Source organism: Hakea prostrata, chromosome 5 (assembly GCF_041222555.1).
Source record: "Hakea prostrata isolate BN-2017 chromosome 5, UWA_Hpros_2, whole genome shotgun sequence".
NCBI classification, from domain to species: Eukaryota; Viridiplantae; Streptophyta; class Magnoliopsida; order Proteales; family Proteaceae; genus Hakea; species Hakea prostrata.
Window position 1 is genome coordinate 53,156,378 of NC_142604.1, and position 15,697 is coordinate 53,172,074.

General features: G+C 34.5%; 1 protein-coding gene across 2 annotated transcripts; it reads left to right on the forward strand.

Annotated features, from left to right (window-relative positions):
• The first annotated feature begins 300 nt into the window (after positions 1-300).
• On the forward strand, positions 301-6,384 carry LOC149016508 (LIM domain-containing protein WLIM1-like). 2 transcript variants are annotated; one of them, XM_089154637.1, is made up of 6 exons: positions 301-336; positions 847-1,058; positions 3,375-3,471; positions 3,586-3,612; positions 3,716-3,807; positions 5,867-6,384. In XM_089154637.1, the coding sequence occupies exons 2-6, from the start codon at positions 921-923 to the stop codon at positions 6,077-6,079; spliced, it is 567 nt and encodes a 188-aa protein (XP_089010763.1). In that variant the 5' UTR covers positions 301-336; positions 847-920; the 3' UTR covers positions 6,080-6,384. The 2 variants fall into 2 exon arrangements, with proteins under 2 accessions (XP_089010763.1, XP_089010762.1); XM_089154636.1 differs by lacking the exon at positions 301-336 and adding an exon at positions 376-646.
• Positions 6,385-15,697: the final 9,313 nt, after the last annotated feature.

Here is a 15,697-nt window from a genome sequence, read left to right on the forward strand (position 1 = left end):
AAATATAGCTTGAATCAATTAGTCCAAAAAAATATAACTACAGCCTCAATAAAGCATTGATTTCACTCTTCAAAGACTTTAGTTTTACATTCCTTTCATTATTGATTTTGCTTTGTATACATTTTAATGAAAAATCTAGAAAAATATTCACATCAAACAAGGATACAATTTCAACAAGGTGATTTAATCTAGGTTGTTTGGGCCAAAAATAAAAAATAAAAAAAAAATCAAATCTAGGTTGCATAATTATTGGTTGGAAAGAGATATTACCATATTCAAATAATCAGACATGTTCAGAGACGAATTCGGATTATCCATTTACAGACTTGCTTGTAGGTGAGTGACATGTCAAAATCTCTTCAATGGTGTCACGATTCAGCTATGTTTATCAGACAAAGCGTAGACTATAGAGACAGGTTCCATTATTAGAGGATGGCGACCACGATAATGACCTGTTGGTCACAACCCACAAATCAAAAGACCTTTTGTAGTGTTTATGAATTTTTCTTTCCTTGCTTTGCTATAAGATACAATTTTTTCTTCCCAATCTTGTATAAAGTTATCCATGAATCTATGAGTTGTGATGCAATGTTCTGCAATATAGAATGATCTTCTACAACACCCAGTTGAAGATCACCCATCAAAGGTTATTGGGTTCTCTCATTGATCTCATTAATTCACTGCAGCCGTTTAATAAAACGCAAATTTCTATTACGCAGCCGTTATTTTGAGATATGTGTGATTCTGAGCTGGCAAAGATAGAGAGAACTACAACTTTTGCTTTTAAAATTCCAAATTCCATATTGATTCAGATTTCTTATACTTGTTCTTCGTTTGCCCGAAAAGCTCAATTGCTGATCAAGGGCTAAGGCTATTATTATCATCATTCGGGAGAAGAGAAGAGAAGATTGAGAATTGTAATGGCAACGTATGGAGGAACGACTCAGAAATGCAAGGCTTGTGAGAAGACAGTTTATGTGATGGACCAGCACTCGGTTGACAATAAGGTTTATCACAAGGCTTGTTTCCGATGCCATCACTGCAAGGGTACCCTCACGGTTTGTAATCTTATTCATTCTGTTCTCAATTAGATTTGGGTTTCTTGATTTTCTTCATCTATGACTTTTTGATTGATGGTGGTTTTCTGGTAATCTCTTCTTTGATGATGTTTATGATATCTAGTTCTTTTGGTGTCTTGAATCTGTTCTGGCCTTGTTTGGTGCTTGATTTAAATCTAGATCAGTCCTTTATATTTCTTTTTGACATCTCTCTTTCCTTTTTATCTGTTCGTTCTTGATGGAAAATTGGGTTTCTTTCTGTGATTATCAAGATGCCGTTGATCCTTCTTTGTATTCCTAAAAGAGTTGTTTCTAGAGGAGTCAATATATTGTTTACATTATGAAATCAATGCTGGTGGTGACTTGGTCTTTTAATCCTCTGTGATCGCATGATTTTGTTAAGGATTCTCGATGTTGCTTTGGATTCTCAGATCAAGCTGAGCAAATTGCTCTGTAACCACTTTTTATTTTTATATTTATTTTATTGGGCTCACCCTAGAGGTTACCCTGATGTCAATACCTCAAGCTATGTTTGGAAGCCAAGAAATGAGAATAAACATATTTAGACAGAAATAATGAATGTTTCATGTGTCGATCTCACTCCTCAATTTCTTTTTTTAAATCTTTTTTCTTATCTTTCCTTGGCTTCCAAACCGTCAAGGAATTTTCATGGCATGGATTCATAAGATGAGTAACAACACAAAATTGTTGATCATCAGGGTATTGCTCTGTCATACAGGCTCTTTAAAACTACTATCTCACTCATGTTTTAAAAACCATGTGTGCTAAGCAATAGCCTTACAAAGCACTTTGTGCTAATTGATTTTCGAGCCAACTTAGTTTTTCACTGTTCTTGGTATTGGACTTTTTATTATTTTTGGACCTCATGAAGGAGACGAAATAAATCCAAATCTCAGTGTTAAAAAGATTCCCCTCCCCCCTCCCCCTTCCCCCCTTCTTCTATTTCTTAAGGCAATTGATCCATTGGTGTTTGAATATGTGTTGTATTCTGAAAGTGAAGCCTTAATTGTTGAAACTGAAACTTGGGAGTTACGAAAATTCACAATGAAGCCTATCCCAGCAGTCAATAATTTTCAGCTATTCAATTGACAAACATGGTGACATCATGGAATGTCTTGACCATACACCGTGAAGATATTTTCTTTTCTTGGGAAGGTTGTGAAAGTAGCAATTCATTACTGCATTGGAGGATCTTTCAAACTGCACTATTGCATAGTATAACTAGAACTCAACATGTGCTTCCATTGCTACAGGTTTAATACTGTAAATTTTATTCTGTAAATGGTTACCTATCTAGCATAAACTCTGTAATGCACAGAGTTCACAATTGGCCACTCTATGGTGTCGATAAATTACATGTACTTTTCCCTTACCACTTGCACAGTATAACATATATAACTTGGCAAAGAACTAATAACCAGTCAACCAAAAGCAAGGAGCATGGAGGAAGAGAAGAGAAGAGAAGGTAGAGAAAGAGGAGTCTGAACCAGTGATAGATTCAGAGTGAAATAAGTTGGTATATTTTATTTGTAACGAGTCTTAGAAAAGTATGATGAAATAGGAAGCTAAATAAGTAATGCACTGGAAAGGAATCCATCCTATTCAGAACTACTAAACAAATTTAATCACGATAGGACATCTCATGATGTGTACACCCCCTATTGCGAGAAGCACAGTGTCAATTTGTTGAACACAGTGCTTTGACTGAAAATTGCTTGGGTTTAAATTTGAGCAGGTGAGGAACTGTATTGGGTGCTAATATAATGGAATGGTGAAAAGCAGTTATGAACCCGAAATACTTAAAGAGTGCTTAGTTTTATAAAGTTCTTATAACAAACTAGAAAATAATGCCTTAGATAAGATTGTTCACCGCTATGTGGAACTGGTAGAATACATCAGAACATGTAAGTATGGCAGTAAGATCAAAATTTGTAAAAAACCCGAAGTTGATACATGCAGACAGTAATATTGCAGCTTGCTGATTAGTACTTGGTACTACATCTTGCTTCTTGTTTCTTATCACAAAGGTATGCACACGTACTTATTTTCATGGTCAATTTCAAAACCTGGAAATATTCCCATCGGTACTTCTTTCCTACCCAAGTTTTCATGGAAGTAATCATATAATTATCCAGAGTTCCTTTTACAGTTTTTTTTCTTATTGATCTTATTAGTTGATGCTTGATTATCATGATGACTTCAGAGCTTAACTTCCCTGCTTTGGGCGAACGGCGGTGGTTGAACTTATTTCATTTATTTTTCCCAAGTTTTCCTAACTTGCTGTGCTTTTGGCAGCTTAGTAACTACTCCTCCTTTGAAGGTGTTCTGTATTGCCAGCCTCACTTTGACCAACTCTTCAAGTTGACTGGAAGCTTAGAAAAAAGTTTTGAGGGTAAACTCTTCATTAATATTTTGCTTTCTATTGTACCTACTTCTCCCAAAATATAATTTCATTTAGTCTTGACCCCTGTTTTATTTACATATTTATTTGTTTTCATTCTTATAGGTGCTCCAAAAGAAGCAAGAGTTTCTGATAAGTGCTCCACTTCATGAAGTTTGTTTAGCAATTTTGTACTGGAAAACCATATCTGAAATATTAAATTGATACTAAATTTTTTATTTTATTTAAATTACACAGGGCCAAGCCAACAGCAAAGTCTCAAGTATGTTTGCTGGAACTCAAGACAAGTGTGTGGCTTGCAAGAAAACTGTTTACCCACTTGAGAAGGTACAGTTCTTTTTCCCTCTATTGCAATGTACTTCACATACTGCAAATTATTTCCTTTTTAATTTACCAGGACTATTTCTGTCTAAGTTGCATAGAATTTTTGCATTCAGGTTCTTTCTTCCTATTTATTTGCATTTCAGGTTGATCTAACCATCAATGTCTTCCGTATTTCCCCAGCTATAAAATTTTCTAATTGTTTCCTTGAGGCTATGTTTTTGGATGTTAAGAAAAGAAAAGAATTGACAAAATATTCCGAAGACATTGAATCTGTGGAGAAAGACACACAATGCAATCATGCATCATATCCGTTCTTTCCTTTTCTTGGCATCCAAACATGGCCTAACGGGTCTGAGATTGATATATCTGTGATTAAGTTAACACGAGGAGAGAAGAGGAGTGGGGAAGAATATTGAATATGCTAAAAGGAAACTGTAACTGTTACTATTTTACATATGAAGCAGGCTGGCTTTTATTTTGAGTGTGCGGCTGTGTGTTAGAGATGGTGCAACTAAATCCTTCTTTCCTTCCAAGTTTCTGACTGTTGGTTTGACCAACATTATTGTATGGCAAAGAGTTTCTGGGGGAATCAAAAGGTGCACATCATGTCCCTAGGGAGATTTAGTGGTGTTGTGATGAGGTCCAAGCTGCCATCAGGGCTCGGAAAGCTAATTTTGGGCACAAAGATATGTTCTGTAATTTTATTTGGCCTTGGTATTTGAACTGGGAAAAACACAAAACATACGGAGGCAGTGTCAGGTTGTTTTAAGCTAAGGGGAACACTGTCATGTCTATTATTTTTTAGATACTCATTTAAACATGGGAATAATTTGCAGTTAAGGTTGTCTAGCAACAAAGCTAGCATTTGTATTTCCTTCTATTTTCTGGGCCACTGCTAGGATACTTCTTCTGAATTCATCATAATATAGAATGTCCAAATATATGTCAGAAGTCTCATTACTTAATCCAGGAACTCCTTCAAGCCTGCTAGCTGAACGCCCGAAGTGTCTTTACACAGATGGGTATCCTCTATTTCATTTGCCTTTCTTTTGTAAAGAAAATTTTCCTTGCATGCTACCCCTTGCTTACCATACAACAAAGACCACCACCCTTTTGTATGAATTTCAATGGGAAGTATGCTCTGCTGTCCTGGATGCTGGTCTTGTGCTGCAACAACACCCCCCCCCCCCAAAAAAAAAAAAGCTGGTAGTTTCCCCTGTTAGAATATATTGCAAGGGGCAAAAGGGGAATAAGATATGACTCTCAGAAATAGCACCTGGTGTTTTGGATGGGTTTTTTGACTCCTACAGTAGGTTAGATTGTTCCCTACCTATGCATAATTTTGATCATGGAGGCTTTCACTAATAAAATGAAGCCTTCCTTGGTTCCCAGCTCTCTCTTCTCTGTTTTTCCTTTCTAAACATACACCCCTCTACTTTTCCTTAACAATTAAGAAGGCAGGGTACAGTAACCTCTGTAGTAATTGAAGTACTCATTTATTTTGTATTAAAAAAAAGAATATATTCATTTTAGAAGTAGAAATTCCTTTTTGGGGAGAGGATTTAGGCAATTTACATGACAAAGATATGTTTGTGTGATAAACTTAACTGCATCATGTGTCTTTTACATCTTGAAGATCAGTTAATTAACCCTCAGGATTTGAAAAAAGTTACCTCTTTTATATTCTAAAGTTCAGTTTAAACATACTCTGATGTTAAATTTACTTGCGAATTTTATGGTTAGTGTAATGGCCACATAAGTATTATGTTCATGTAGTATGGATCATTGCAACTTATACAACATGCTGTATCATCTAAAAATAGAATCTTGAATGGACGTTTGTGTTTCAGTTATGCATTTACTGAAGGAGCGTTTGATAATCGAATGATGTATGCTCACCATGAGCTGTGATAATTCTGCCAAAATTGCAATGGACTCTACCTCTTAATAGCCCTAAATTATACACTTTTATTTTTCTTTTCCTGTTCACTTATCAAACCAAGTTAGCCTACTGCATAGGACATATTTTCTGACTCCTTTGTATTTCTCTTTTGCCCTCTAGGTAGGAGTAGATGGTGACTCATACCATAAATCCTGTTTCAAGTGTTCCCATGGGGGCTGTGTGATCAACGCATCTAGCTACGTTGCCCACGATCACATGCTTTATTGCACACATCATCATGCTCAGCTCTTCAGAGAGAAGGGGAATTTCAGCCAACTTGTGAAGCATGAAGATACTAATGTTGTCAATGAGGTTCCAGTTCCTGAGGAATGAAATTTGTGTCTTGATCTGACACAGGGGTTTTCCATGTCTTTCCCATCATAACCTTTGTTTGTGAAGTTGTAGGATATATCTACAAGGTTCTCCATAAGCATGAGTGGAGAGTATTGAAGTATATAGCAGAGGTATTGGCCTACTTCAATTTTTTTTTGAAGGTCAGCAATCAAGGAGTTTCAGTCATTAGCTAATTGTTTTTGAGTGTGAGGTTTGAATAATAATTACAGAAGAGGAATTTTGTCTTTTTTACTTTCCTTTCCATACTCCAAGCCAAAATATTTGGAGATTGAATTTTTGAAGTGGATGCTCTCTTCTTAGCTTCTATGTTGCAAGTGAAGTTTGGTGTCTTTTCTTTTGTAAACAGATAAAAGGGTTGGATATCATTTCAGTTCCAGCAAGCTTGAGCTATTGTGTCACCACCAGAATAAATGAACCTGACAAAAAAACTATTGGATTTCCACATCAGAGTCCAAAACCTGGTCGGTTATTGTGTTCGTTTTGGTCCAAATAAAGTCCAAGAAGCTATTTGCAAGAATCTATTATGAACAAGGCTTGAAGTATCCTTCGATATGATACTAGTTGACTGAGACAACTAGTATCCTTCGATATGTATCCATACTGAATATAACTGAGACAACCCGTATCGATATGTCTCTTTATTAGATTACACTAAAATACATTGCCAATACAATAAATACTTGATAGAAGATGATATATCTCTTAAAAATCACTTGACCCATACAATAATCAATACCAATACTTTAACCTTTGATTATGAACCATCTCCTTATTTTCCTTAAAAAGAAAATCTTGATTTTATTATCCAAGGCTTGCTCAGTTGGTGATGATCAAAACCTTGGAAATTGCTTGGGTGTTGCGTAATTAATGTGCAGCACCTGCAACATAGAACAAAATTCCCTCGAAACTTGCGAAATTTTTACTGAAATTTTCCATTTTGAGAACCTCGAAACGAAAAATTAGGGGACGAAAAAAATCCCAAGTTTCGATCGAAATAGTCAAAATGTTGTCGAAACTTGTTGAAACCAACCTGGTTTAATCCAGCTAGACCAGCTGGTTAATGAGAAAAAAAATTCCCAAGTTTCGTGGGAAACAAGGGAAATTTCGTGGAAACCTGTGACTTTTTCTTGCAAGTTTCGTAGCTTTTCCATATTTTCAATTTTTTTTGTTTCTTTTATGTTTCCCCAAATACCCCTCCATCAAGACTTCCCTATTGAAATTGTATATTCCCTCAAACTAGTTATTTTAGGCATGTTGATGACCAGACTTATAAAGTTATAGCTGTCTATTACCTTGACAACTATAGGCATAAAATGTCATGGGGATGTCCATGTTTGCTGGCTGGAGGAGAGGATGTTACATGCATAGCACTACTCGTCTCACAGGATGGATCCACCGAGGCAGTCCTCTTGGCAATGAGCTGTATTTTCCTTTTACTGTCAGTTACTTTGTTTTTGATGTTTTGAAGTTAGAAATTATACATTGAATGCTATGTACATTAAATGACATATTTACATTGATTTTTTTTTTTTAGCAAAATACAGCCAATGTGTTCTTTATACTCTAATGCAAAGTCCCACCCTAAAATACTCCTTAAAACCTGTAGAAACTTCATGTCAAAACTTGCACAAAAAAGTCTTAAGTTTCCTCAAAATTTCTTAGTTTCCCATCTAGGTTTCCCATTTTCTTTTTTTGGCCAAATTTATTTATTTATTTATATTTTTTTTATGAGGTTCATCTGGGCCAGCTTGCGCGCACCACGATTACATCCTCAAATTAATGCCGCCGAATGGGTGCGAACCAAAGACGTCCCCGTGGGAGGTAGAGCCTTTAACCGCTTTACTAACCCATCATTGGCTAGGTTTCCCATTTTCACTTAGTCGAAACTTGAGTTTCCCTCAAATTTTTTTTTTTGGAGTTGGCGAGTTGGTATTATGGAGGGGGGGATATTACTAATATATGTGCCGCCGGATGGTGCGCGAACCCAAAACCTCCCCATGAGAGGTTGGGTTGTTAATCGCTTGACTATCCTACTAAAAAGTCCCTCAAATTTTTTTCCATACTTGCAGCAAACGGTTGAGATCTCAGACTTCTATTTCCGAAAAGTGTATTTTCGCAACACTAAAGTCGAGCCCCAAAACCTTTGAGTGAAGAGATCATAGTTTGAACACTTTTTATGTTATGTACAATAGTCTCCACCTCCACCCTAAAATAAAATAAAAATAAATAAAATTAAAAAAAAATGAAAAGAAGAAGAAGAAAAAGAAAAAGAAGCAAGAATTCCAGAAAAAAGAAGAAAAAGAAGGAAAAATTCTAGATTTTGGAGCTATTGATATATGGATAAGAAGCCATCCTGAAAGGCGTGTTCCAGACAATTCAGACCCCATGATTTCCTATTTATCAGGTCAACTCATACAAACCAACCCTTCGTAACCAGAAATGTTCCTTGATTATCAGTTCTTCCATTGTTCAGTTACACAAGGCATTGTCCAAGCTCATTGAAAATGTTCAGGAGAAATAATGCTGAGATGTCTTAGGAAATGCGAGACTAAACTGTTCATTCAGAAACTGAAGCTTCTTCGTTGGTACAAATCTCTCTCTCTCTCTGATGGAACTTCCTGTCCTCCTCTCGCATCTTTCGTACAAATCATATAAACTTGAAACTTCAGCCGTTCTTGATTTTCCTATAAAATTTTATCAAGATTCTGTCTGTATTATATTCTCAATCTGCTTCTATTTTGTCTGTTAATGTTATCCATTGACAGATTCAAATATGTCGAAAGATGATTGAGCTTCCAAAGTTGGTCCAAGTTTTCCTTGAAGCATATAAGATGGAAATGATTGATATTTCAGTGTTGCATATAACATTTTACCAAATGGGTCTGCTTCAAATCAAAATGTGGTATTGATAGGGTTTGTATTGGAGATACCGTAATTACTGCACCAAATTACAATAAAAATAAAGGATAATTCACAAATATGGATGGTTTTGAAGAATCAAAGAATGACATGAATGTCATGAAGTTCTTTCCACAGTCTTCTGTAGTTACTTTCCAACATGGATTTTCTGCTTCTTCACACCTAATCTTGTTACTAGTTTTATCCGGTTATTGGATTTGTAGAAGATGCATGAGGCCTACACTTGAAGATTCGCAACAAACATCGAAGGGTACTGCATGCTCTTTGTTCTACTGGTCAGCCCTTATATCTTCTTTGGGTCTATCTGTATATGATCTTCTCTTGTGTGTGTTAAACTATCTTTCGGGGTATAGAAATGGTTGGTCAGATCTAAAGATTGTTGCTCAGTTGGATTTCACATTCAGGACACTCACTTGGTCTATGGTGTCTGCTTACTTGCACATCTATAATTCCTATCATTCAAATCTGCCTAAGTTTCCTACAATTTTAAGGATTTGGTGGGCCTTTTACTTCTTGATGTCATGTTCCTATTTTATCATACATCTTGATTTGAATTGGAAACACTCATCTTTGCTAGCACTGTTGAATCTTGAAGATATCCCTCAGCTTGCCAATTATGATCGTGCTAGTGCAGTATTCCCTCATTTTAAAAACAAACTTGGAGTTGATAGTGAAGGTGACCAAGTATGCACACTTAGGCTTGTGAAGGCATTGATTATCTCAACATGGAAAGAAATTCTGTTGACAGATATATTGTCCATCATATGCATATTGGCTTCTTATGTTGGACCATATCTTATTGATGCCTTTGTCCAATACCTTAATTGTCCACAACAACTAAAATATAAAGGCTATTTGTTAGTATCTGTTGTTTCTTTTATCAAAGCTCATAAAGTGCCTCTCAGAGCCTCTCAGAGATATGATTATGAATTTATTTTGGAAAATGCTATAAGTAGATGACACAATTTTGACAAAATATGTCTACATGCAATAAATTTTTAGCTAAAAGAACTTAGAGTAAGAAGTTTCAAAAACTGTTCCAAGGTTAAGCCCATTTGATTCAGTTGACCAAGATCAAGAGGGAACAAATCATGCCAAGTTGCTAGACCACTTTTCAACCCAACAATCTTGCCACTTAAAGGAGTCCATTTCACTAGGGGTGTGTTCCAAGTTAAACCCTTCTAATCATCTTCATACAATTGTTTTATCCAATGGGCACTAACTTGGTCTGATATTTGCCTAGCTATAAAGTCCCTACTTCCTATAAGCATGAATAAAGGCATCGTAACTTGTTATTCTTTGAGTGTCCACCCACCAGGCGATCAAGTGTATTTATTTGAATAATGTTACTTTTTTATTTTTAGAACTGATGATTTTATATACTAATATAAATATAGGGGTGAAAAATATTATGTATGCCACCAAAGAGAGTTGAACTCTCGTGACCTCGTCACTAAAAAATGCTGGTTATTGTCAACTGAGCCAATCTTTTAGTGGTAATGTTGATTTTTTTTTAGCAAGCTAGATGGTAGGATTAATCTAACCCTTGAATCTTATTGTATATGGGTAGTCAAGATATCATAGGAACTTCTATGGTTTAATTTTATTTTGACCATAGATTATTTGCTTGTTTAAAATTTTATGAATGAAAATTAAGTTGAGAATCTTAGAATATACAATTAGTTCCCTCCCCCTTCCCTTGAACCTAAAAGAGTACAACCTATAAAATCTTGAAGAGTTTCCTTTACTTAGACTACTAATGTCTTATATTATATATATATATATATATATATATATATATATATATATATATATATATATATATATATATATATATATATATATATATATATATATATATATATATATATATATATATATATATATATATATATATATATATATATATATATATATATAATATATATTTATTTATTTATTTATTTATTTATGTAATTTGAACATTGTCTTCTAGAAATATTATATATCTACAGCATGAGAACTATCACGGTTGACTGGAGTTAGTCATGCTCCTATTATACAACATTTTGCAGAATCTAGTTTAGGTTTAACTACAATTAGATGCTTCAATTAAGAACAGAGGTTCGTGGACAAAAATCTCAACCTAGTAGATGGTTATTCTCGTCCCAAGTTTCACTTCTCTAGTTCAGTGGAATGGTTATGTTTCCGCATGGATATGTTGGCATCAACCACATAAGCCATTTCTTTAATTTTCTTGATCTTAGTACCAAAAGGAGTACTTAGTCTAGGTAAAAATTAACATTGGGTCTTATAAGATCATCCTATAAGGAAATTATGATTAGTCATTGACATGTAAGGATGATGATAAATTTATATTATTTTTTTCTCTCTTGAAGGTGCTATGGGTTTAGCAATTACATACGGGCTTAGTTTCAGTATGCATGCGCTCATATGGGATCTCAGTATAATTGAGAATAAAATCATATCTATGGGAGAATATTACAACATTCTTGTATCCCCAGTGAACCCCCATTGAAGGTAGAAGAAAATAGGCCGAATTGTAAATGGCCATCACAAGGTAAAGTTGATATTATAGATTTGGAGGTAATCTCAATCAACATCTAAGATCTTTTATGTCCTTATTTTCTCATTTTATTTGCACCCTTTGTAACATGATGTTAATTCCTTCTACTCTTATAGCATGCTATGAGGCATTTTACTTTTTAGTACATATGCAGGTTCGGTATGCTCCACACCTTCCTCTTATCTTGCGAAACCTCACATGTACTTTTCCAGGAGGACTGAAGATTGACATTGTTGGCCAAACAGGAAGTGGTAAATCAACTTTAATACAAACTCTTTTCCGTATGCTTGAACCTGTAGCCGGCCAAATTTTGATAGACGATATCAATATCTGTAAGATTGGCCTTCATGATTTGCAGTCAAGATTGAGTATCATCCCGCAAGATCCAACAATGTTCGGAGAGACTATAAGAAGCAATCTTAATACACTTGAAGAATACACTGACAAACAAATCTGGGAGATAGGTCTTACTCTATTTTATGAACAATCTTTAATTATTGATAGAAAGAGGGGTAAATCTCTTGCTTATAATCTCCACAAAAAGAAATGCCATAATTACTGGTTGAGACATATATCTCTATAACCTCCTTTGGATTGTCTTATCTTGTGTTTTTTAATCGATTTTTGAAGTCCTTTTATCTAAAATAATGAAAATATTTCATTGCATAATTTTAGGATATAATATGTTAATAATGAATCCTCTTACTAAGGACCTAGGACATTGTTTCACCTTTTACTTGAAGTAAGGATACTGAGATGGTTAATTTCATTTACCCTTAGGAAAATATTTGGAGACAATATTACATCTTTAAGATTAATTTTCTTGCTTAAGACCCCATGATTTGTTCACTTCATCTTTAGCATGACTCATCTTTAATCCATCTCAAATAATTAGGTAAATTGATTATTTTTTGTGGACATTTTGCATTTTTAGGCTTTAGATAGATGCCAACTTGGTGATGAAGTTAGAAAGAAGGAAGACAAGCTTGATTCTATAGGTAACGTGTCTTCTCATATTCATTTTACACCAGAGTTTTTCAACATCAAATCATGCAAAATACCTAATCCTTTCAATTATTATTGTTTCTTACTTTCTTAGTACACGAGCTTATATTCTAGATCCTTAGCTCCTTTTCTAACAAAAGTGAAGGAGAAAAAAGTTAATGAAAATTACATCCTAAGTAGTTAACTTATTTCAATTCACATTATGGTTGTCACAGTAATTGAGAACATAAAAAATTGAAGCATGGGTCAAAGACAACTAGTTTGTCTATTATGGGTATTACCGAAGAAGAACAAAGTATTAGCATTTGATGAAGCAACTACATCAGTGGATACTATAACTGACAGTCTAATTCAGCAAACACTTAAAGCAACACTTTTCAGGATCTACTGTCATCATAATCGCACATAAAATAACATCAATTCTTGATATTGACTTGGCCCTCTTCCTTGATAATGGTTAGTAGTTAGCAATTAGTGAGCCCCAACCCAATCAGTTCATTTCAGTACGGTTTTTTCTTCTAAGCAAATTGACATGTTTTGTTGTCTTAAACAGGCACTATTTATAGAACTTTGGCACGCTGTTAAACTTTTTATCGCAAAATTTTCATTCATGAAACTTACGCTACTTTTTCTATCTCAAGTTTTTTCTTGTCATATTGTTATTATTAAAGTCTTTGATTTCTCCTCCTTTCAAAGTTTTCCTTCCATAGTTATACATTTTGATATGAAAGTCTCGAAATTGAATTCCAAGTAGCAGTTGAAGTTCTTTTTAGGACCTATCACATGTGAGCTTGTTTTGGCGAAAAAAGAAGAAAACGTATGGTTTAGGTTCATTACAGAAAACATATATTCCTGAAAAGAATTTCATGACATCGACTTTTTGATTAATATGCTTTAATTTTTCTCTTTTTTCTTCTTCTGGTAAGAATATTTCAATTTTTGGGAAGTTAGGGATGTTAGAGGAATGAAGTCACTTTTCATTTGCAATTAGAAATTCTTGTTGGGTTCTGAGTATTTGGGGTTGTGGATGTTGTTGTTCCATTCCTAAGAAATTTGTGGGAAAAAACTCACTCATCTTTTATGTTAGTATGAAGAACTTTCCCTCTATATAATTCAAACACTCTCTAGGCATTCTATTCTCTTTCCCACATAGGCATTCTATTCTCTTTTTCAGTATAACCATGGCGTATCTCGTTCTATTGCTTGGGCTTCTAATAGTACCATACTTAAGTGTAAGCAAATTATGCTTTTCCATTATTCTTTCATTTAAACTCTTTATGTTTATTATAGTTTGGTCTCATTCAATATTTCTCATTTAATTGTTGTTTTGCTAATGAAACTAAAGGATTGTCAAGCTGAAGATTATTTTTTGCAATACTGGGAAGAGCATATTAGTCTAGCACACCCTCCATATTGGCTAGCCACAAAGGCTTCTCCACTAAGCATCCATCAAATGGCACTATTTATGAAGTTAATTGAAGAAAATGAATTGGCTTCTAGTCTACCTTTTTTTTGTGAACAAGCTAATATTGCTTGTTCAACAAATGCGCTGGTGAAGGAGATAATAGATGACATTGTCTTACCACCAATAGCTCAATGGAATGATGACAAACTGAAATATGAAGACCTTCCCAGTGAAACACCCCTATCTGTTGCCAGCCAAGGCGGAATGCCATATTTTCGAAAGTCCATGGTGAGAAATGGAAGTTTCATGCCAATCCCTGATCTAAGAGACCCAATATCATATAAATCGTTTTTGCCGCGATCTCTAGCAGCAACGTTCCCGTTTTCCTTTGTACAAATAAAAGACTTGAAGAAGCTTTTTGGTGTTGTCAATGGATCAAAAATGGATGAGTATATCCGAGACACAATTGAGTTATGTCAGAAGAAACCCTATCAATATGACCAATGCACTTGCATGACTTCGGCTGAAGATCTCATTGATTTTGTTGTTGAAATGTTAGGGCACCGTGTGCATGTTTGGAGTACTGAGAGCATCGAAGGATCTTATGAAAATGCCACAATTGGAGCTGTGAAACTTATATATGAAAATCTCTATGAACCACCAGCCTTATGTCATAGTGTGCCATTCCCATTCCAAGTGTATTATTGCCATGTGCTTCAAAATGTAAAAATATATGCAGTTGATATACATGCTATGAAGAAAGTGAATCAAGTAATCATGGCATGCCATTATAATACATCAACTTGGAATCCAGATCATCTTGCTTTTAAGTTGATGGGATTTAGACCAGGTCTAATTGAAGTTTGTCACTGGATAAATGAGAATGGATTGGTTTGGACGAAGGCTCAAAGTTGATCATATACGAAAATTTGATTACTTTTCAGTTCTCTTGTTTGTGTTAACACGTTATTGTTTAAGCTTATTAGAAGGATAAATAACAAAGATATTTTTGACTTGCCTATTGTCTTCTTTTTCAGATGGTAAACCTTGACTATTTTTTTAAACATTTTGCTAAAATTTTGTTCTTTAATTGTCTAAATTAAATAATAGATAAAATAGTTTGAATCAAAACAAAATACATTCCTACTCTGAATAACTTTTTGCTGCAATCACAGTTACAAGATTGTTTGAAAATATTAAAAAAATGTCATTTATATTAAGGAGTTGCTGATCAGTTGTCAATGACCGACACCTCTTAGTAAAGAGGTCATGAGTTTGACTCGCTGGTGGTATATTTAAATTATATGTAAAAAAATACCTTGAGAATATAGTCAATGTGCATGTAAGCTAAACTATGATCAGCTATCCAATACCATTGTTGTGCTTCTTTCCGTTGCATTTGAGAAACCAATACTCATGCAAATATTCTTGCTTTGGGTTTTTTTTCACTTGGGATGTATGTTGCCAATTGCATTATGTGTTAAGAAATGCTACACTACCACAAGGATGATAGTCCTCATAGTATTAAGATCCATATCAGCTCTAAAAGAATTTTGCAGAATTAGTGCATGTTCTCAAAACCATTTGTACACCTTTGTATTTGGTTATGGAAGAAGGTTAACACAAGCTTTGTGGTACAATTAAATAAATGGCCATTAATTTACATTCTAAGCTTAAATCCAATGAGTTAGCCGAAGTAAGA